At 45.8% G+C, this 24074-nt stretch overlaps 1 protein-coding gene across 4 annotated transcripts; it reads right to left on the reverse strand.

Moving 5' to 3' along the window:
* Positions 1-3842: 3842 nt before the first annotated feature.
* Positions 3843-23202, reverse strand: sybu (syntabulin (syntaxin-interacting)). 4 transcript variants are annotated; one of them, XM_088998646.1, is made up of 8 exons: positions 23064-23202; positions 20983-21040; positions 20684-20870; positions 9037-9237; positions 7780-7876; positions 7521-7583; positions 6236-6391; positions 3843-5623 (listed from the first exon to the last, which is right to left on the reverse strand). In XM_088998646.1, exons 2-8 carry the CDS (start codon positions 21004-21006, stop codon positions 4474-4476), a joined length of 1878 nt encoding a protein of 625 aa, XP_088854772.1. In that variant the 5' UTR covers positions 21007-21040; positions 23064-23202; the 3' UTR covers positions 3843-4473. The 4 variants fall into 4 exon arrangements, with proteins under 4 accessions (XP_088854772.1, XP_088854771.1, XP_088854769.1 ...); XM_088998645.1 differs by having other exon boundaries at positions 3844-5623; positions 7521-7655; positions 9037-9183; XM_088998643.1 differs by having other exon boundaries at positions 3844-5623; positions 7521-7655.
* Between the last annotated feature and the right edge of the window lie 872 nt (positions 23203-24074).

Below are 24074 nucleotides of genomic sequence, written 5' to 3' on the forward strand. Positions count from 1 at the left end.
ACCTGGTTACATGTTCAGACTTCCCACACTTCAGTGCATGTGTACTTGAGGCTAAGTGTGGTGCAAAGTGAGCTAGGTTTCATCGCCACTGTATTCATCCATCCATTTTCAAGACTGCTTATCCTGAAATGGATCGCAGTGGTGGTTGGTGTGCATATCCTGGCTATTTATAATAATAATAATAATAATGCCGGCACATGCGGCTGCCGATGCTCACTCACAGAAAAAATAGCCTGTGACTGTAACGTGTCCTTAAGAGTTTTGAAAGGTGCGTATAAATGAAATGTATTATTATTATTATACATTTCATTTATAAGTGCCGATCAAAACTACCCCGTGAACTTGTCGCAGTGCGCATATAATAATAATTTTAATTAATAAATGTAATAAATAAATGTTATTTATAAGCGCCAAACAACCACATGAAACCACGTTCATACCTTCATCGAGTGATAACTGATTCCTGATTGCCCATACACAAATTAGGCTAGTCCCTCCTCCTTCAGCAACTACGCTACACTATCCAATGTCAGATTACAGCAATGGCTTTATGGCACGCTTATAAATAAATGGTTCATCAAATGGATGGCTGTATAGCAAAAACATGTTAACGGCCATAAAATTAATTCTCACTCGTCATCGGGTTTGATCCAAACAGACACAAATGTGCAGGTATGGTGATTTAATTGTTTTGTTAATCATTTGTTTTTATTTTGGTCCTTGAAAATGCCTTCACTTAAAAATTACCAATAACTCTACAATTTTTGGGGTCTTGCTTTGATTTTAAAATACTATACAGGTACGTATATGCATAGACGTGTGCAACCAGCATTGTTGGAAGGTCCAATGCTCAGTAAATCTATGTTGTTTTTTTCAAGTTGTAAAATCCCGACTGAAGCTGCTGCCCCCGCAACCCGACCCTGGATAAGCGGCAGAAGGTAGATGGATGGATGAAAATTATATCCACTGTAAAATCCTATCTGTAAAATACTACTATGATGTCCAGGCTGTAATGGTCCTGACAGAATTTTAAAGAAAATGAAGATGAATAGCACCGGAATTAAAGGACAACCGACGTCTCCGGACAAGTTGTGCCAATAATTTGGAAAATGGCTTCAAATGACTTCTACTGAGCGTATTTTAATAAGATTCCACCGCATATATCTATATTTTACGCTTTAAGACTCACGCTGAATAAAGTCTTGTTTTTGAGTTGGTGACGACTCCGTACGTGACGTCATGAAAGGAACGCCCCTGACCGAAAAAAAATGACGGTTCGTAGCGGTCCTTCCATCACGTCAATGTATTTTGTTGTACTTGTTTGGTCACGGGACCTCGTGTTGCACCCAAAAGCCGCCAGAAGAGGGCGTCCAAGCTCCATATAAGGAATTTATCAGCCTGTGGAAATGGAGGTGGCCACCGGAGGTCGCCATTTTGTGCCTCTATTTCGTTGAGACATCTCCCCTCAATGTTGCCTCATAATGGCACGGAATAAATTCTTTAATCGATTGGAAACATGTATGCTTTCCTCTTCAGAACTACAGTAAAGTCTCGTTATATCGATATTCAAGGGAGTCCGAAAAAATATCGATATAACCGGGACTATCGATATATCCGACCCTGTTTGCATGTAATTTTCTCCGTGCGTGCATAGAAATAGTATCGATATAACCGGGACTATCGATATATCCGATATCGATATAACAAGACTTTACTGTATTTGAATCATATTCATAAATGGATGTGTAACAAGAAAGCATATTCTCCGAATCTGAAGCCATTGTTTTGATTCTGCAGCAATGCAAGACTTCTTGGAGTGACGTCACGAACTGGGGGTGGGACTTTCTGAAAATGCCCAATTCGCAGCTCATTTTTTTGCAGATTTTGGACACATTAAGTCATTTTTATTGGTGTTTTGCATTTGAATAAAAATATCATACTGTGTGTTTTGGGTATTTTAGATGCTATAAAACGTTTTTCTGATGTCAGTTAAGAAACAAAAAAGTGACGTCTGTTGTCTTTTAAATAAATGACATCATTTCAATCTACTGCTAGATAGTACTGTATATGGTGTGTGTTGTGTTAATATTTTCTGCAAAAGCAAAGTGTTTCTTCATTGAATTTTTAAATGATCCAAAATATGTTGTTCTATATTACAATGTGAATGTCGCAGTATACGAGTGACATTTAAAACACAACAAACAAGCAATACAATAGTTTATCATGATAATTTCTGAGTACCGGTAAATTTATCATTCGGTAAAATGTGTTATTTATTGTGACATGCCTAACGATAAATATTTGGATTTGGATTTGCCTTTATTAGTCTCACAGTGGAGAAATTTACATACAATATACAATATAGTACACAAAGTAAAATGAAATCCTGTATCTAGTGTAAAGCTGGTCAGGCCATTTTCCATCTGGCTTTGTAGGATTTCTGGGTAAGCCGTGAAAACTATCTCTGCAGCGTTGTCCTTCAAAAGTCAGCTTGGCATCCAGAATAGTTCCGAAATGACCACTTCTCTTCTGTGAGATTGCATCTTGCTGGATAAACTGCTTTTGAGAAGACCTACTTTTAAAACAGGTAAATCAGTCAATGTGATGAGAAAGACAAATGTTTCAACAATATTTACTATAGATACTGAAGGGTAGTGGTTCATCACACAACAAGACTGCCTTTGAGGGTGTTACGACATCCTGTACCTCAAGCTTGTGATGTTTACTGAAGTGTGACATTTTGATTATGTAACATGAAGATCCCGCGACATGGCAAAGTGTGATGTCATCATCGGGATTAAATTAAGTGTCATTTCCTTTACATTTGTCACATTTTTCTTAATTACTTTTGAAATGCTGTTACATCATGACTTTGAAAAAAAGAAAGTGTGGGTAGCTACAGTTGCATTAACACAGTTTAAAGGGTTACCGCTTCAGAAACAACCACTTAAGTGGAATTCATTCAATTTCGCCTGATGAGTCTTTCCAAGCTCTTGTGATAAATGCAGACCGTGAAAGCTTTTATCCACGGTGAGTAGTTATCGGAACACTCTTTGGGTGAAGCATGGCGAGCTTTTTTTTATTTTTTAATGTGGACATCTTGCATAAATGAGTTTTTTTGCCAACACTTTACAGGGCTCGCAAGTGTGACGGACAGCAGTGTTTTGAGATAGTTTGAGTTGTTTTGTAACAATCTTTCTCGATTTTAATGAATAGAGAAGCCAGTAATCACTGCCGGAGGTGCAAAAATGTGTCCGCTCCAGTGCACAAAATATAAAGTTTTTGGACGACATAAACATTCAATGCAGCGTAAGAAACCGTAGACCCTCTTCTATCATCAGGAAAAAAAAAGTTAATTCCTAAATTAGATGGGTCTGGAGTTATATGAGCTCGAAATGAGGGTGGCTGCCAAAAATCCAATGCAGTACAAGCATATTGGTTTATATAGCGCTTTAACAACAGGTGAAGCTGGAACAAATCAACATGGACAAAAGTCAAATGCTGCCCCTTGTGGAAGGGAAAAAACATTGTCTGGGCCATGGCCAGCGCTTTATCTCCACCCAAACAAGAAAAAAAGAAGATATTCGGGAATGGCTTTCTACGTCATTTTCAAATCGTGACTGTGAGTGAATGAGTTAATTTTGACAGCAATCTTAATTTGAGCATGACAGTAAATCATTTTAATGTCTCTTTTAAATAATATTAACTCTCTGAAAGCGCTGTATGATGTAAAGTGTGTGAAATTCACTTCCAGGAAAAGAATGATAATTGGAATGACAGTTCGAATCTTGAAAAACTGTCACGTTTGGTCACCACTTAAATTTGATCCAGCACAAAACGTTCGAAAATAGTATCAGGAGTTCATGTAGTGCATTGTCATACTTTAATAATAAATATACACATCATCTGATGCAAACAACGGGTATTGCACATAGCTCAGGCAGATAAATTTGCTGTGAAGCATCAACTATTAACACGACAAAAGGTTCAACTTAATTAGGCTCCACTAATTGTGGAGAAAAGATACACGCTTCACAAAACAAAAAAAACAACCTTTTTTTTTACATTAACACTTTGGCTGAAGAATTAAAGTTTCTTTGAACAACTTAATATTTCACTGCCTGTCATAACTGAAACAGACATTCAAGCTTTCCCAAACTCAACTGAAATAGTGTTGAGATTTTTAGCAAGGACAATTTGGTATCGACAATAGCTACAAAATGGCAATGAGAAAAACCATCTACCCAGATGATCATCGTATCCAAAAACAATAAACAATTAGACACCCTGAATAAACATTCCCCTTTAATATTACCATTACGTTTCAACTCACGGCAAATATACAGTGCTGGACACCAAATAGAGCCAATGATGAGGTGTTCATGAAAAGAAAATAAATGAATACCTGTACTGTCAAAAATGCTTCAGTGCTTCTAATTCAAAGTAAGCGAAGTGCTTCAATGTTGAAAGCAATTACATGTCTGGCTTGTGAACAATGTGACGAAGAGAGTGCAATCCCATGATGCAACAGCCTCTGATGAGAGCAGCGATGTTGACCGGAGGGCTTTTATCCAGACCATGTCTCGAATACAACCAGGCCACTGTGGGTAACACAGGTGCTGCAATAGCAACTAGATCTACCAGATAACTGTTGCTCCAGTAATGCTTGTCGGGCACACCCAGTCCTCGTGAGGAATGTGGTTTTTCTGTGATCACATCAAAATCCAGTTCATCCATGAAACGTGGGTTTCTGACCAATTCTGAATGGCACAGGCTAGTGTCAGTCGTGATGACCATGCTGTCAAGGGGAGATGCTGTCAACATGTTGAGTGAGTGAGACATCAAATTAAGGCAATGTGCAGAAGTGACAGTGGAGGTGGGCGGGTTTGGGAGCCCCGGAAGAGTGCTGGAGATGGTCAATGTCTGTCCTGTATTCCCTCCAAGTCTAAGAAGCTGGTGAAGAAGAGCCTGAAGATCTTGTGTCATGGGCATGATGTCACTCTGGATACCCTTATCTTCACTCTTCGTAAGAGAGAAGCTGGTGATAGCGGCGCGTGTAGCTAGTGGGTGTGTAAGGGAAATTTCCGGTAATCTGGACATTTCAGGGCTTGTCTCAATCTCAGGTTTAAGTGTGCTGGTGGAATCCTGACTGAAATCAACTGCAGTGGACATGAAAACCTGCTCTAAAATATCTTCTCTGTTAGCCATCTCATCATTTATTAGCAGCCCACTATCAGCCATAGCCTCTACACCATGATATCCCAGTTCCATTCCATGCTCTTCACCCCCAACCATCTTCTTCCCACCCTTTTGAGGGCTCTGAAAGATGAAGTCGTGTGTGCTTTCTTCTTGAAGGCTGACACCGCTCTGAGCAAGTTCCATGCTTTGCAACAAGGACTCCAGCTTCCTGTTTTGGATGTTGATGTCAATAAAGTACTTCTGTATTCCCTTATCTTTTTCCATGAGGCTGCTCTTCATGGTTTCCACAACCTGGCGCAGCTGTTGGATTTCTTTACGTGCTTCTTTCAGTGAAAGTTGAGCCTCAACCCGGTGACACTCCTCCTCAATCCAGTCTTCTCTCATTCTGCTGAGCTGGCCCTTGAGATCCTCAATTTCTGCTTCCCTGAAAAAAATAGATACACTCACTGTTATGGAAGGAAGCATTTCAAGATTTTCTTGTCAGGGTGGCCAACTATCAGACACGAATCAAAGTAAGAACTATGAAATATTCATCCTAAAATTTAATCTGGAAGTAAATTTCACGCAAGACAGAATTCCTGCATTGTCATAGCATGATTTTTGATTGTCTTGTGTAACTATGAAGTCAATGTCAATTTAGTATCACACTATAATTTGTGTGTGCGCACATACACACACAAACATGACAAATCACAGTTAATGAAATGGATTTACATGGGACAAAATAAGTGAACATATCTGTTTTTTTTTGTCAATGGATGTTACAGCGTCTTGTAGACTTTGAAACATGGCCTGTTGCCACTGGTGAAAAGACACTGATTCTCTCTTTCATCTCAAACTGCTTTAAGCAACAAAGCGTATGAGGGAAAAGTGGTTTGGATTACATGATTTGTCCATGTTTTATATAATGTGTTTGCTTTTGTTTACTTTTTGTTAGCTGTTTTGTTAAGCGCTTTGTTACAGCTTTAGCTGTTGTGAAAGTGCCATATAAATCAGTACGTTTGTATTGTATTAAACAAGCTAAATGCTAACTGACCTGTCCTGCACCCTGTTATCAGATTCCAGTAGCTTTGTTTTCAGGTGTCTGATGACCACTTCTTTCTGCTGCAGAGGGGTGAGGTATTGTTCAGGATTGGGGGGTCTGATTCCATGGTTATCGCCACATGATTGGTAGCGGCTCAAGTTCACTCTCCTGTTTGGGAGAGAAGTTAATTCATTCTTAAAATAACAATCACAAAAAAACAAAACAGCCCCTCACCAGACATTAAAAATAAATAAATAAATAAATAAATGTTCCCTGAAAACAGATTGACTGTCTGATGATGGATGACCGGCATGGAGACAAGCGGGAGGATACCAGTTCAGCCAAATACATGCTCGATATCATAGGGCAAAAATCACCTTATTGGTAAAACCCACCTCAACACTAATTCACTAATTGCATTAACGTTTAAATGTCCTCTGCTTAGTTCTTCGAGAGTTCTCCAGTGTTCAGTTTCCTGGTAACCTGAGACATTTGAGAATTTGATGAATGTGCTCTGCAGTTCATCCAGATCGAATACAGTTGAGATAAAACATGAAGTAGAATACAAAATATTTTGTTAAAACAGGTGATATATGTTAAAATCAAAATTAAAGAATATGTGAAATGATCAGAATAACAATGTATGGTGCAATTTTAGCTAGTTCGAACAATCAAGTGACTGGCCATCTGCAAATTAAAAAATAAGATGATAAAATGATTTGTAATAAGACAATAAGAAATATTTATGAGTATTGTCCATTTTAAAAAAGATATATTGTCAAAATGACTTCAGTGATACACAAATTCAACAAGATGACAAAATTGGGAAAAAAGGGCACCGGAGGAAGAGTGTACATATATGTATGAAAAAAATAATAAAATAAAACAAGAAAACATGATCAAGACAGTTTCTTACGGACAAACGTCTGACATTATGATTGACCCATGCTCATATTTAAACCATTTGAGCATTGACTCTAATGTGCGCTGCAGCCAGTGGGGCCATCGTCTGGCTACCACACATTGACATTTGAACAACTGAATTGATATGAATCCCAGTCTTCTGCAGAGGGGGAAATGGAATCCCCCTGAAGATAATCCTACCAACCAGACACGCACGTACGCACACACATCAGCCCACCAAATGAATTTGCTTCAATCTTACTCTTTCCAAAATACATGGTTATACAAATAGAATGAACATATAAAGTGTAGCATAAACCAGAGTGGAATATCAATGTAGGACATTGGTTTATACAAATTCACCAGTAACAAAATACATTTTAAATATATGTACCTGGATGTGGGGCTGGAGTTAGAGCTGCTACTATTTGTTGAGAATGCAGCTCTGGGGGGAATCCTGTAAGGAGCATATTGCTTGGCATCACGATTGGTGGACAGGCTCCTTGGTGGTTTTAATCCTGGGACCAAGCTGATGTAGGATAATGTGACTTGATTACAATGAAGCAACTTAATGCCATGCAAAAAAATATGTGTAAGTCAAATTTAACCATTTCAAAATTTGGCAGTGGAAAATAATGCCTCAATTGAAATACCTGCAAGGGGGAGTTTTCTTTGTTGATGACTTGTTGAAGGTCCCCCTCGTCTTGAAGCTCCCTGTGCTACTGGTGGAGCTAAAATCGGCCTCACTCCCTGCATGAGAAGGAATTTGATGTTGTTTGCATCTTCGGACAAAAAGTCTCCCACGCCCAGTTAACTTCTATCAAATAATGCTTGTATTGGTTGTCAAGTCTGTGGCAGCTATTAAAAATCACCAACACAAATAAAAAAAACATAAATTAAACTGTGGAGACCAAATATGGTGGCAGGTGAATGTACTGTCACGTTAAATGAAAAGATTCATCCCTATAAAGATATAAAAGTGTGCAATTCTGAAAGGCAATACTGTACAGTTTAAACATGTCACAGCTGAACTCCAATAAAGTGTGTAATTTGCATGACAAAAACAAACTGAGAAGCTGAGCATAACTTCTTTGTCAAATAAATCAGTCAACAGCTGATTCACAGGGAATGATGATACATAAAGTGTCGCGTTTGCTGAAATGTTGTAGGACTGACAAAAAATGAAATCTTAACAGATACATCTGAGCACAGTAGAAGTATTCAGCCATCTTTGCTGCTGTGAAATGTAAGTTCCTCCACTGCGAGACTAATAAAGGCGAATCCAATCCAATCCAGTCCAACTGCATCTAAAATCCAATCCATACCTGAGAGACACTTCTTGCCATCAAATAAAACCATTGTCCTGTGTTAAGTGACGATTGTGGCAAACAAATTGGCCAAAAACTTTCTCCACCACTTTGGGAGTTGGCTCACAGTCTGTGCACATTCACTCAGTCAAGAACCCTCCCACTAATCAGCCTAATTGGCTAAACACCCAAACATTTTCCCTCACCCAATCATTTTACTTTCTTTTTTGGCCCATGGACATTTGTGTTCTAAAATCGTTTTGTAAATTCATGAGAGAGTTTTCCTGCTCTGTGGAGTTGCGTGATGATTTTTCCCTTTTAGTTTGCAACCAGTTTTGTGAAATGGTGACACCTTTATGATGTTTTATAGTTTTATAGTTATCACATGACCAGTACTTATTTGTCCGCCATGTGAGGTGGGGGATTGGGAGGATTTTCTATTAAAACATGAAGTGAACACAAAAGCAAAATAAGGTCTCATCCCTCAACACTGCACATGTCATCACGGTGGGAGTTTGCTGGCAGAAAGCCAGGCAGAAAGTAAGATTTGATGATAATTGTTTGAAAATGTGTGAGTTCATGTTCCATAATCTCTTTCTTTACCTCTGGTTTTCATGGCCAACTTCCGCTCCTTCTTGTGCTTTGGCGCACTCCGTGCCTCGTGACATCCCTCTGCTATAACTCGTACCCTCTTCACTTTGGCTTTGCACTCAGGGAATGATGGCGAGCTCTGAGTATTCTCCCCTGATCCTGATGGAGTTTTGGAGGAGGACACAGACTGACTAGTGGGGCAGCCGGTGTCATCTATATTGTAGATAGGCACACAGACAGTAATAACCAAAACCAGACGCACGAAAGAATGACCTGAAGCATTCAAACGCGTACGTAATCACAAGGCTCGTGGGTGGAGTGCACCCTGAATTGGTTGCCAGCCAATCGCTTGGCACACAGAAACGAACCATCATTCGGACTCACACCGAGGGATGATTTAGAGCAGGGGTGTCAGTCATTTTTTGCCGCGGGCCACATTGTGGTTATGGTTTCCTCTCGAGGGCCGTTATGAATTTGGGGAAGCCATTAGAATGTTTAATCCCCTCCACATATTGCATATAGAGCGCACAACAAATTAATGAATAATGAGTTTTCAAATTTGAAGTCAAGAATAATGACTGTTCTTGTGGTTTATATCCAAAAATATGACATTTTGGTTAGGATTTCAGTTTGATCTGCTTTCGCGGGCCCAAAAAAATGACGTGGCGGGCCAGATTTGGCCCCCGGGCCTTGACTTTGACACATGTGATTTAGGGTGTGCACAATCCGCCTGCCAGGCATGTTTTTGGAATGTGACAGGAAACTAGAGCGCCCAGATGGAACCTACCCGGGCACAGGGAGAACATGCAAACTCCACACATGGAGGCTGAAGCCGGGATTGAACCCACGCCCTCTTATATATACAAACACATGTTTCCACTGTTTTTCGATATCCCGGGTATCTAAGCTATCAGCAAGATGGATTTTCTATGTACATCCTGATGAGAACATCACTGATAAAGGGGAGGTTAAGAATGAGAAGCATTCATATTCCAAATTGGCCAAGTTGATTTTTATATGTTGGAGAGGGTACCAGCCCACCCACTCACACCATCACAATCTTCACTACGTGTGTGTGCATGAGTGTCTGTGTGTGTGTGTGTGTGTGTGTGTATGTGTGTGTGTGTGTGTGTGTGTGTGTGTGTGTGTGTGTGTGTGTGTGTGTGAGTGTGTAAAATGTACCAGTGTAATAAAATAGTTTTTTAGCACTCTTAATTTGAGATTCAACTCTATTTTAGAACTGTTGAAGTCGGTAGCAAATTGTTACGTCAATAAAACTGTTGCCCCTAATCCACTATGGAAGACGAGTCATATTCATATTCACATACACACACACACACACACACACACACACACACACACACACACACACACACACACACACGCACGCTCTAGCTCGCTGTCCATCATAGGTGATGATGACGCTTGCTCCAAGGGAGGTGATGTTGGGGCGGAGGGGGGGGGGGGGGGGGGGGGGGTTAGCGACAGTGTCACTGGTGCCACTTTGATTGGGCGTATCGCCCAATCCTTGATCCTGCAGATGGAACATGGGAGACCGGATGGTAGGGGGGTAGCAGCCGCCCGCTGGTGCCGTTGAATGCGTCTTTCTAATTGTCTGTCTTGGTGGATTTGATGTATTTCAGAGACTATCTTGGCACAAGTGGTCTACCAGGTTTGTCGGTTGGAGGCCAAACTTTCGAGCTACGTGGTGTTGATGTTGGCTCGTTTGAGGAGGTCCCTGGTGTAATCCTTGAGGTGTCGCTTTTGCCCCCCTGCAGAACGCTTTGCGTCTTTCAGCTGTCCATAGAGGACTTGGCGGGGCAGGCGGTGATCGGGCATGCGGATGGTGTGTCCAATCCACCAAAGGTGTTTCTTTGCCACTGCCGCTTCTATGCAGATGGAATTTGTTCACTGAAAGATGTCTGAGTGGGGAACTCGATCTTCCCAGGACAGGCCAAGGATCTTCTGCAGGCTCCGGATGTGGAAGGCCTCAAGGGTAGTAATGTGCCGGCGGTATGTGGTCCATTTTTCTGCCCCTAGGCTTTATTTATACGTTTGTGTATTTCAATGTCAAGGGAGCAATTGGAGGACAAAGTGGAGACAAGGTAGGTAAAATGAGCCACTTTATTTAGTGAAATGCCATTGATGTGAAGGCTGGGTGGTGTGGGAGTTAGAGACACAGGTTGGAACATGAGCTCTGTTTTTTTATCTTGATCTGGAGACCAAAAGACTGGTACAATCTAGAAATTATGTTGAGAGCATGCTGCATAGATTCTGAGCTGTGAGCTAGTACAGCACAGTCATCAGCATACTGAAGTTCGCAGATGTGGCGTCTGATGTTGAACAGGTTTACATCGAGGCAGCACTCCACCCGGATGCCATCTTCATGTCCGATTCCTTTGTGAAATAGACACATGACGGCAGAAAGGAGGATATTAAAGAGCACTGGAGCCAAGACACAGCCCTGCTTCACCCCAGCGTTCACCCCGAAGAGCTCTGACTGGAGGTCTCCGAAGAGTACTCTGGCTTGCATCCCGTCATGCAGCTGCTGTAGGATGCAAAGAAACTTGGGTGGTACCCCAAGTTTGGAGAGGTGTTTCCATAGCAACTCACGATTGACGGTGTCAAATGCTTTGTTGAGATCTATGAAGGCTATGTAGAGGTCCAGGCGATGTTCTCTGCTCTTCTCCATAAGCTGCCTTAATACAAAAATCATGTCTGTGGTAGATCTTGTCTTCCGGAAAACACAGTGCGTTTCTGGAAGCACAGACTCTGAGAGATGTTTGACCAGCCTACTGAGCATGATTTTCGACAAAATTTTCCCTGCGTTGGAGAGGAGAGAGATTCGTCGGCTATTCCCACAGGCTGTTTTGTCCCCTTTCTTTTTGTAGAATACAATGATGTTGGCAGCCCTCCAGTCCTGTGGGAGCTTCCCATGTTTCCAGATGTTATGTCTAAGGAGGTGCAGACGGCGCGTGAGGAGATAACCTCCTCCGTGTTTTTAAACTTCAGCAGGGATGCTATTAAGTCCAGCACTTTTGTTGTTCTTAAGGCTCATGATGGCTTGCCTGGTCTCCGAAAAATATGGTGGGGTGTCGAAGCTCGTGATTGGCGGCAGGTCTGGAAGATTGTGCAGAATTTTTGATTAGACGGGGTTGGTGGTGTTGAGAAGAGTCTCGAAATGGTTTGCCCAGCGAGAAAGGATCTCATGGCGGTTCTTAAGGCTCACAGAGCCATCAGCAGATTGTACTGGAGCAAGTTTTCGCTTTCTAGGGCCATACAGTTCTTGGATGGCATTATAGAAACCCTGGGTGTTGTTACAGTCTGCCAGATATTGGATCTCATGTGCCTTCTGCAACCACCAGGTGTCCTCCATGACACGGAGTGCCCGCTGGGTTGCTGCCCTTGCTTCAGTAAAGATTGGTTTCTGGGTGTGACTTGTGGGACAGGACAGGAGAGCTTTGTGGGCCTCATATTTTGCTTTTAGAATGGACTGTATTTCATCCGCGTTTGAATCCAACCAATCCTGGTTTCTTCTCCTTGACTGTCCAAGCACTTCTGAGGCTGCGTTGTAAATAACCTGACGCAGAGCTTGCCAGTCGACCGGGTCCTCTGGGATCTTGTTGAGTTTTTCGGCAAGGGGACGTTGAAGGTTGGCTTTGATGGTGGGGTTGGTCAGTGCTGTGCAGCAGAGCTTTCCATTGGGAGCTGTCCTTGGACGACGGGGATATATGCGTATAAGGAATTTGGATCTGACCATATGGTGGTCAGCCCAAGACGCAGCTCCATGCATGGCACAGGTGATAAGGATATCCTGTATGTCCTTCTGACGGACAATGAAATAGTCCAGGAGGTGCCAATGTTTAGAGCGGGGGTGCTGCCAAGTGGTCTTTAACCTGTCTTTCATTTGGAAGATGGTGTTAGTAATGACCAGGTGATGCTCTGCACAGAGGAAGAGGAGCCGGATACCATTGGTTTTCATCTTTCCCACTCCATGCTGGCCAATAACTTTATTCCACACAAGGTGTTCCATGCCCACCCTAGCATTGAAATCTCCCATGATGAGGAGATTATCCGTGGCCGGAGTTTTCTGCAGGATGGTGTCCAGAGCTCTGTAGAACTCGTCCTTGACAATGTGGTTGGCATCCAGAGTTGGTGCGTAAGCACTGATGAGTGTAGCGAAGCGTCCCTTTGCCAAGGGAATGCGCCAGGTCATCAGCCTTTCATTGGTGCCAATAGGGGATTCTGGAATGCATTGCAGCAGTTGGGACTTCACAGCAAAGCCAACTCCATGGACGGTGGTTGCCTTCGGGGACTCCTTTCCAGAAGAAGGTATACCCTGCACCAACCTCTGTCAGGGAGTTTTCTCCATGTAGTCTGGTCTCGCTGAGGGCTGCAATGTCGATGTTGTATCTTGCGAGCTCCATGGCTACAAGTGCTGTCCTCCGGTTGGGTCTCTCAGCAGTTTGAGCCAGGTCCAACAGCGTGCGGACATTCCACAAAGCAATGCTGAGTTATTTTGTGATTTGTTTTTTGAAGTTTTGACCATGCTCTAACGATTGCGGTTTACCGTCCGGAGTTTGGAGAGCAGACAATTTTTAGACCACTTTTTCTACGTCCTTCCCCATCACAGGGGTGCCTGGGCATGGAGCTGCCCAGGCACAATGGAAGCTGCCGAGCTCCATTGCCGCCTATGTGCATGGTTTGGCTAGGCACTTCCAGCCACATCCTTGGCCTATGCCCACCACCATTCCACATTGCCACAGGACTTTGGGTTTTCATGGGAGGGTCGATACACACACACACACACACACACACACACACACACACACACACACACACACACACACACACACACACACACACACAGACACACACACACACACACACGCATACACACACACACACACACACACACAGACACACACACACACACACACACACGCATACACACACACACACATACACACACACACACGCACCAATTAATTCATTTAGCCTTATATCGTATATGTAGCATCGGTCAAAAAACGTATAGCTTTGCTCCCCAATATACAGTATATTATACAGCGCTTATGTACAATGTGATACAAACATAGAAATAGATAGGTAATAGAAGTGGCGTAGAGACAAGGTTGATTGCAAACCCGGAAGTGACGGCACGAGTTGTAGCGTCCATAGTAACGTGGCTTGGTTTGGCATAGAAATAGGATAGTTTTGAGCGTATTTAGGTCTATTTAACGTATGGATGTTGTAAAAAGGAACAACAGTTGGGGGCCGCAATGTTTCGCTTACGGATGCTTCAACTACAAGCTGAAAAACAAAGGAATTTCGTTCTTCAAGTGAGTGAAAATGAAATTTCTATAAAAATGAAAAAAATAATTAGTTTTGCGATGTTTTAGCGACTAATTCTCGTCCTGTTTTCGATCTTCGACCGTGTCTAAGTACGTTCTAGCTGTTCTTCATTAGTATGAAATTGAATTGGCTCTGCCTCCTCAAGCATGTAACTAATTCGACACTAAATTTGAACTGCAGGGGTGTGCGTTTCACTAAACATTGCTAACTTATTGCTATTGCTAAGTTCATTGTTAACGCTAAAAACGTGTCTCACTAAACATCATTTAGCAATATTGTTAACGCTTAGCAATATTGATAAATAGCAAAGTTTAGTGAAACGCGCCCCAGGTTAGCCGACTCTGCTCATACAACATACTAATAATTACTTCTTGATCTTTTTGATCCGTTGTAGATTTCACACATATATATACACTATACACAGTGTTACCTAATCCTCTACAATTTCTGATTTAGTCCAATTCCGATCACCAATTAAGTATGATCATTCTTTATGAATGTTATTTTTTTCACGTTTAAAGATTGGTTACAATCACACTCAAAAGATAATTATACTATGTATTTGAATTTTCAATCTTAAAGAGCTGTCATTTCTATTATTCATAACATTTTTAGACTCTGAATAAATATACATCAATAGTGGTGTATTTAATTGCAATTGTATGTTTTGGATTATAAAAAAATTATAATCCAAAGCATATCTGATCTTGAAAGTTGAGGTTTTTGGACTTGTCCTGTCATGAGCCAGTTGACAGCGGGGCGGGGCCTCCGTTCCCGCCGCTCGCCAGCTGCTGTCAATTCCCTCCTCATTAACTGTGGACATTTAAACCCGACGCTGGCATCCACCCAGCGTCGGAAGATACTTCGCCTTACGCCAAGCTAGTACGTGGAACTTGTTACCAGTACGTTATTTGCTTCGCCCGAGGAATGATTTTAGCCACGAACGCGTTTGTTGTTTGCACCGCGTCGTAGGTTGTTTTGCACCCTCGTGTGCCACTTTATTTTCTTGGTTAGTGTGGTTGGGTGGATTGCCGCCACTCACCCACTAACATTGTCAGTTGTCATTTTGAGTTTGTTTCACGAGTTGTTACCGGGTCCGCGTATTTTCGGACCCGCGCTTTATGTTAATAAATCCTTTGCCGGTACCCACGCCTCTGTCCTGCTCTACGATCCACCGCCTATACCACACGTTCCTGCTCGCCAGCTGCCACTGTCGCCGTCGGAACGTGACAGAATCTTCCGACCAACATGGATCCTGCGGACAGTAACCGAATCTTCTCCGTCCTCGCTCAGCAGGCGGAGCAGCTCGGCCAAGTGGTGCCCGCCATCGCGGAGATCCGCCGCGACATCACCCGGTTAGCCCAACGGGTAGATAGACTTGAGGCCAGCGGCGCCTTCGTCGCGGGGGCCGTCCCTCCCCAGACTTTGAGCCGCGAACCCAACATCCCACATCCCACCCGTTACGGAGGGGAGCCCGGGCGCTGCGCGCAATTCCTGCTGCAGTGCTCCATAGTTTTCGACCAGCAACCCTCCGTATACACCACGGACGCGGCCAAAGTGGCTTACGTCACCAGCCTGCTTGCCGGACCCGCAGCCGCTTGGGCGTTGGCCGTCTGGGAATCTCGGCCGGAGCTCCGAGCCTCCTTCCCGGACTTCGTCGCCGAGTTACGGCAGGTTTTCCATCTCCCGGTGAGTGGGCAGGCAGCGGAGTCCCAGCTGTGGATCTGCCAGCAGGGTAGCCGATCGGCGGCGGAGTATTCCGTCGCCTTCCGCGTCCTGGCTGCCGCCAGCGGGTACGACGACCGTGCGCTGCGGGGGATGTTTCGGCGCGGGCTCAGCGTGGCGTTGAAAGACGAGCTGGCTACCCGCGACGAGTGCTCCAGCCTTCGCGAGCTGATCTCCCTCACGCTGCAGCTGGACAACCGGATGCGAGACAGGGCCCGGGAGCGGGCTGCCCAGGCAAAACTCGAGCCGCCAGCAGGGACCCGAGGGGGTGCCCGGACCTTTCCGCGTGGGGGGCACGCGGCCGTGGAGCCGATGGAGATGGGGGTCGAAAGGGCCGTTGAGCGGGCGCCGGAGCGACGCAACACCGGCCCGGCATGCCAGCTCTGCGGCAAGTTGGGTCATCTAGCCCCGGACTGTCCCAGTTGGGGGCTTCCCGGAAAGACCCCCAGTGACTGTAAGTTACCCCGTCCACACAAGCAACGGGTTCCCTTAAGGTCCGCGGGGGGGTTCACGTCGCGGAGACTGGAGCTGGATGCCGTGATACACGGTCCCACCAGGACAATGTCCGTTCGGGCCTTAGTGGACTCGGGGGCCGACGGCTGTTTTATAGACCCGCGCGTCGTGTCGGCGTTGGGGTGTCGGGTTGTTCAGCTGGGGGCGAGTCGGAGCATACTCGATCTCGACGGTCGGTTACTCGCCGAGGTTACGCAAGAAACCGTGCCGCTTCGACTCGTACTCTCGGGCAATCACGTGGAAAACCGGCGGTTTTTCGTGATGCGTTCACGCTCGGTTCCCATCGTGCTCGGGTTACCTTGGCTGGGGACCCACAATCCGGCCATTTCGTGGGACGGACCTACCATTCAGGGGTGGAGCCCCCTCTGCTACGCTCACTGCCTCCGGTCGGCCGCGGGTGGGCCGGCACCATCTCACAGCTACCCTAGGGAGGAGATTAGCCTAGAGGGGGTGCCGCCCTGTTACCACGACTTACGACAGGCGTTCAGCAAGGACCGCGCCCTGTCGTTACCACCGCACCGTCCCTATGATTGCGCCATTGACATTCAGCCCAACGCTCCGTTTCCCAGTTCTCGTCTGTACAACGTTTCCCAACCCGAACAACAGGCTCTCCGGGACTACATTGACTCTTCGCTCGCGGCCGGGCTCATTCGGCCATCACGGTCACCTCTGGGAGCGGGGTTCTTTTTTATCACTAAAAAGGATAAATCGTTGCGGCCGTGCGTGGACTATCGGGGACTCAACGAAATAACTATAAAGAACAAATACCCGCTCCCACTGATTGACTCCGCCTTCGCGTCCCTCCAGGCCGCGACCATCTTCACTAGACTGGACCTCCGGAGCGCTTATCATCTTGTTCGGGTCAAAGAGGGGGATGAATGGAAGACCGCATTTAAGACACCTCTGGGACACTTCGAGTACTTGGTGATGCCGTTTGGTCTCACCAATGCACCCGCTGTGTTCCAGAACCTCATTAATGATGTCTTGAGGGATTTTCTGAATATTTTCTGTTTTGTGTATTTGGACGACATTTTAATTTTTTCAGAGTCCCTTGAGGCACATCGCCAGCACGTCCGGCTAGTTCTGCAACGGCTGCTGCAGAATCGACTATACGTCAAGGCCGAGAAATGCGAATTCCACACCTCCTCCTTATCCTTCCTGGGCTTCATCGTGGAGCGGGGGCAGATCCGGGCTGACCCAGCCAAGACCGAAGCGGTAGTAGAATGGCCCACACCTACCTCTCGCAAGCAGTTACAACGCTTCCTGGGGTTCGCCAACTTCTACCGCCGCTTCATCCGGGACTACAGCCGGAAAGCCCTCCCTCTCACCCAACTCACCTCCACTAAGACCCCGTTCAGGTGGACGAGAGAAGCGGACGCCGCGTTCCGGCTGCTGAGAGAGGCTTTCTCTCACCCCCCAGTTCTCCGCCATCCAGACCCCAACGGCGCGTTCATTGTGGAGGTAGACGCCTCGGACTCAGGTGTTGGGGCAGTACTCTCCCAACGCTCCTCAGTCGACCAGCAGCTCCACCCCTGCGCCTTCTTCTCCCGCCGCCTCAGCTCCGCCGAAGCCAACTACGACGTGGGCAACAGGGAGCTGCTCGCCGTCGTATTGGCTCTTCAGGAGTGGAGGCACTGGCTCGAAGGGGCGAAGGAGCCGTTCACCGTGCTTACGGACCATAAGAACTTGGCGGTCATCCGGGCCGCCAAGAGGCTGAACGCACGCCAGGCACGGTGGGCGCTGTTCTTAACACGCTTCTCCTTCACCCTAACCTACTGTCCAGGAACAAAGAACACCAAGCCCGACGCCCTCTCGCGGATCCACGAGCCAGCAGACAAGGAAGACCTTGCGGAACCCATCCTGCCCGGCCGCCAGATCATGGGGGCGCTCCAGTGGGAGGTCGAACGGAGGGTCATGGAATCATTAAAAGGTACCCCGACTCCCGAGAAGTGTCCCACAGGCAGACTGTTCGTTCCCCAGTCGCTGCGCTCGGAGGTGCTCCAGTGGGGGCACGCATCCAAGGTGGCGTGTCACCCAGGGGTGAGCCGCACCGAGCACCTCGTCTCCCAGCGATTCTGGTGGCCGCGGCTCCGCGACGACGTGGCGGACTTTGTTAAGGCCTGCCCGGAGTGCGCCTGTGGCAAGGTCTCCCATCAGCCTCCGGCAGGACTGCTCCGCCCCCTACCTGTCCCCCCGCGCCCTTGGTCCCACATATCAGTGGATTTCATCACCGGCCTCCCCCCATCCCGTGGTAAGACGGTCATTCTCACGATAGTGGACCGGTTTTCTAAGTCGGCACACTTCGTGCCGTTGACCAAGTTGCCGTCCGCCATTGAGACGGCGACACTATTGGTCAAACACGTCGTCCGTCTCCACGGGATCCCCACTGACATCGTGTCGGACCGAGGGCCCCAGTTCGTATCCCGGGTCTGGAAGCGTTTCTGCAGGTCCATGGGGGCGTCGGCCAGCCTGTCCTCCGGTTACCATCCACAGTCCAACGGCCAGACCGAGCGGAAGAACCAGGACCTGGAGGCGGCCCTGCGCTGCGTATGCCTTCATCGTCCCTCGGCCTGGTCCATCCATCTCCCGTGGGTGGAATATGCCCACAACACCCTGGTCTCCTCAGCCACAGGTCGGTCACCGTTTATGTCGGCTTATGGCTACCAGCCGCCGCTCTTTCCCACACAGGAAGGGGAGGTGGAGGTCCCGTCCATACAACACCATCTTCGGCGGGCCCATCGGGTATGGAGGGAGACCAGGGCAGCCCTATCACGCACGGCAGTCCGGAACCAGAGGGTCGCGGATCGCCGTCGCCGTTCCGCGCCAGCCTACCAGGTGGGCCAGAAGGTCTGGTTGTCCACAAGGGACCTACGGCTGGCCGGGACAACCCCCAAATTGGGTCCGCGTTTCGCGGGCCCCTTCACTGTGGAGGCCATCATTAACCCGGTCGCGGTCCGACTTCGGCTGCCCGCCTCCATGAAGATCCACCCGGTTTTCCATGTATCTCTCATCAAACCGGTGGAGTCCAGCCCCTTGGCCCCCCCTCTTGCCCAACCCCCCCCCCCCGCGGATGGTGGACGGAGGACCGGCATACGCAGTGCGGGAGATCCTGGATTCACGCCGCAGGGGAAAGGGCATCCAGTACCTGGTCGACTGGGAGGGGTACGGACCGGAGGACCGTCAATGGGTTCCGCGAACCTGGATTCTGGACCCGTCGCTCCTGAGGGACTTCCACGAGGCTCACCCGTCGAAACCAGGTGGGCCGCCAGGAGGCGTCCGTTGAGGGGGGGGTACTGTCATGAGCCAGTTGACAGCGGGGCGGGGCCTCCGTTCCCGCCGCTCGCCAGCTGCTGTCAATTCCCTCCTCATTAACTGTGGACATTTAAACCCGACGCTGGCATCCACCCAGCGTCGGAAGATACTTCGCCTTACGCCAAGCTAGTACGTGGAACTTGTTACCAGTACGTTATTTGCTTCGCCCGAGGAATGATTTTAGCCACGAACGCGTTTGTTGTTTGCACCGCGTCGTAGGTTGTTTTGCACCCTCGTGTGCCACTTTATTTTCTTGGTTAGTGTGGTTGGGTGGATTGCCGCCACTCACCCACTAACATTGTCAGTTGTCATTTTGAGTTTGTTTCACGAGTTGTTACCGGGTCCGCGTATTTTCGGACCCGCGCTTTATGTTAATAAATCCTTTGCCGGTACCCACGCCTCTGTCCTGCTCTACGATCCACCGCCTATACCACACGTTCCTGCTCGCCAGCTGCCACTGTCGCCGTCGGAACGTGACATGTCCGACTTCACATCGCGCCGAAAGACGACGTGAGAGTGAAGTAGTTGTCTTCTAAAACATATTTAGCCACAAAGTATTAGAATTTCGTCGAATACCGGAAGAAAATCGACGAAAAACGAGCAAAAATTATTCATATGGTACGGAACTGTGTCAGAGGCTACAGCTCGTGACGTCATCAGTGACGTCACGACATGATGACCGCGGGGCGCAATGCTATTGCCTCCTTTGGGCACTTCTAAACCGATCTATTTCTATGGATACAAACATTCTTACCTGAATAAAAACTGTTGGTGCTGATCGTCCTCCTAGAATGATTTGAGCTGACATCACACTCTTTGCCCTCCTCTTCTGAGAAAGGTGAGTCTGAAAGTGGTGACCCATTCCCCTTCAGCTGCAGAGGATGGAGGACTAGACGTGGGATGCGACTGCGAGGGCTTCCTTTCTGTAGAGATTTCTTTTCCTGTTTTGCAATAACAAGCTGGATCACGTTCATTCAGTGCCATTTGGTGTAATCAACATCAGATGTAATTGCAAAGTACATGATGATTTCACCTACTTCATCAAATACTCACCTCATACTCTTGAAATGGCCCCATTGTGTTTTATATAGTATACTGGATTCCCACTGCTCTAACATACAAAAAAAGAAGATTGAGGTGGACATCAGTAAACAAATAACAAATACCCTCTTTCAGATGCGTTGAATCTCCCTTTTTGGCACGAGTACAGAACCAACACATTCTAATTTTTACATATTGGATTTACTCAATATTTCTTGAGTGTGAGGGACATTTTTACTACATTTTGCACTTTTACAAAAATATTTTCTAATGGTAACTGTAAGAAAAACGAATTTAGAACACTGAGTAACTATGTTTCCTAATTTGGTCTCCTTCACGTTTTCGTAGCTGAAAGTCAGCCTCCTATCAGCTGAGGTGGGTGGTGAATACTAGATGTAAGATTATTCAAAAATGTACATTGATTTTAAAGAACCGTTTTTGCACATTGTTGAAATGAATAGTGTTTAAAAAAATTAATGCACTTAAAAAAAATCAACGTTTCTACACACTGTCCTTTTAAATGAAAGTAAAGACCAAAATAGAAATGACCTCCCCATACAAAGAACAACCGTTTTTTATTCATGTTTTGCAGCTAAATAATGCATAAATCCCTCTCATGCTCGAAGAAAATGTAAACCCTCATCACTTCTGGTTTGTCAGCTGTGCTGCCTCTCAGCAGCTTTCCTTAATAGGTCAGTTGCATAAGTGCAGATGTGATGTACTTCTTTTAGTGCTTCGATGATGTCATTTAGCCCAAGCTTTTTGTTCTACCTGACTCTTTTCTGAGCTACTGGATTTATAGTTTTTATTCTTGATCTTTTCTAGGACACACGTATTTGATGATTGCCAAAAGTAAATGGGATTATTTTGTTTGTGGACCTCTGGCGATGACATCTTATTTCTTGAAACCGCAAAGGCTGGCAAAAATAGAGAAGAACGACATTAGATTGAATCTCCATTTTTGATGGTGAGATTTTAAAATAAACCAAGATGTAGGTGGCCTCCATCACATATTTAAGATTTCAATCTATTCACAAACCCAAGTGTCACGTTACATGAGCCGATGTCGTGCGGAATATCCTGGAATATGGGGCAGGCAACCTTATTTCCGTGCAGGCAATTTTTCAGAGTTGTCTGCCCCGGTGTCCGCTAACTTTTTGTCATGAGTTTTAGACACTGTTTTTACTATAATTTGGACATGTTCGGTGGGCCGGATTAAAAAGCCTAACGGTCCGTATGTGGCCCGCGGGCCATAGTTTGCCCATGTCTGGTCTTAGCACATCAACTTTACTGTGCAGAGGTGGTGGGTTCAATTCCCCGCTCCGGCCCCCCTGTGTGGAGCTCGCATGAACACGCAAAGTTCACGCAGGAAGGCCAGGGTGGGTTTTCTACAGGTCATCTGGTTTCCCCCACACATTCAAAAAAAATGCACTCGGCCAATTGGACACTCCCAATTGGCTGAAGGTGTAAATTTGAGCGTGAATTGTTGTTCGTTTCTGTGTGCTACGCAATTGGCTGGCAAACGATTCAGCGTTCTGCCCGAAGACAGCTGGGATAGACTTCAGCACCCTCCACCCCCCGTGCCCGTGACCCTAGTGAGGAATAAGCGGGTTCGGAAAATCAGTGAATGAATGAATATTTACCTATTAACCCTTTACGGACGATTGTGCCAAATTCTGTACACTAATGATCCATGCTTTTTTTTGACAGAACAGTTTCTTCCTATTCAATAATTCTGTTCCGTTCTTTGCAATTATTCTACATGAATTAAAAGCAGCCGCGGAACTAGACTTCAAATTATTTGTTCATGTTTTAGTCTCCTTGCATAACTCGTCATTGAATTTGTTACAGTCTGTGCCCCACCTACAACAAAAGATGTTTTGCCCGCAGAATAAACACATTCATGGTCAGATTTATCTTAGTTTGGTCACCAAATACTAACATTATTTTCATCTTCATAACAAATAGCAACATAACACATTGTCATACAAATACACTTGTTTTATGTGCACATTTTATTTCTTCCAAACATCCATCCGGATGTTCGGTTTAATTACAAATAATTATATAAATGTCACCAGCAAAAGGCTCACCATACGTGATGCTGTCTGTGATGCAGCTCAGAAGGGTACCGAGATGTCTGCCGAGCACAAAAACACGTCAGCTTGCTGGTTGCAGATTGTGAATGTGTTCTCCAGGACAGATGCACCCACAGAGAAAACAACACCATTGGATCTCTGACAGTGCGTGCACATTATGACGAGCATCCTCCGGGTGTTACATAACGCATTAACTCTTGAGTGACCCATAGCAGTGTAAGCTTCCAAGGGGGGGGAACATGAGCAATATGAAACGGTACATGTGATGCATTTAGTAAATCAGCATCAAGGGTTGACAATGTAAAGAAAGTCATAAACGTTGCAGATTAACTACAGGTCATCATCACGCAAATCATGATGACTCTCCATGGTACTGAAAGACGGGGATCTGCATGGGACGGTGCTCGTTTCTTTTAACTGTTAATAATAAAAATGCACCAACCATTTATCGTGAAATTTAAATTCGTTGTTGCGATTCACGCGATACGCCAATGTTTTGTTTTGGGACGCTGTGAAATATTGATGTCTAAATCAAGCATGTGGGGGGAAAAAAGAAAATTGCTATTCTTAACGTAAATTTCTATTCTTAACGTATCTGTCCTTTCTACCAGACCGCGTGTATGGGTCTTCTTTTCATTTCGGCGTTTCCCTTCAAAGGGTCGCCACAGCGAATCAGGGTCCTCCATCTTCAGAGGTTTGATCGCGTGTGTGGGTGCTCATCATTTATAAGCGAGTCTGAGTGGACCGCCCTTTGATTCTCGTGTATGTATGTACAGTACTATGGGTGGAACAACGGAGGGAAACAAACACGCATGATGTCCCCTGCCGGAAGTAACGTGTAATTGCTATTTCCCCAGCTGATGCAACCCCTCCCCTCCAACGTAAAAGCTAGTTGCTCACTGATTTTACATCTCACCTTTTTTTTTTATCAAAACACTGCATGACAAAGCAGAATATTTTTTAATTTACTGATCACAAGACGTGCAACTTGTGTTGAGGTGTAGG

This window comes from Hippocampus bargibanti, linkage group LG06 (assembly GCF_051943395.1).
Source record: "Hippocampus bargibanti isolate YZ-2025 linkage group LG06, ASM5194339v1, whole genome shotgun sequence".
Lineage (NCBI taxonomy): Eukaryota > Metazoa > Chordata > Actinopteri > Syngnathiformes > Syngnathidae > Hippocampus > Hippocampus bargibanti.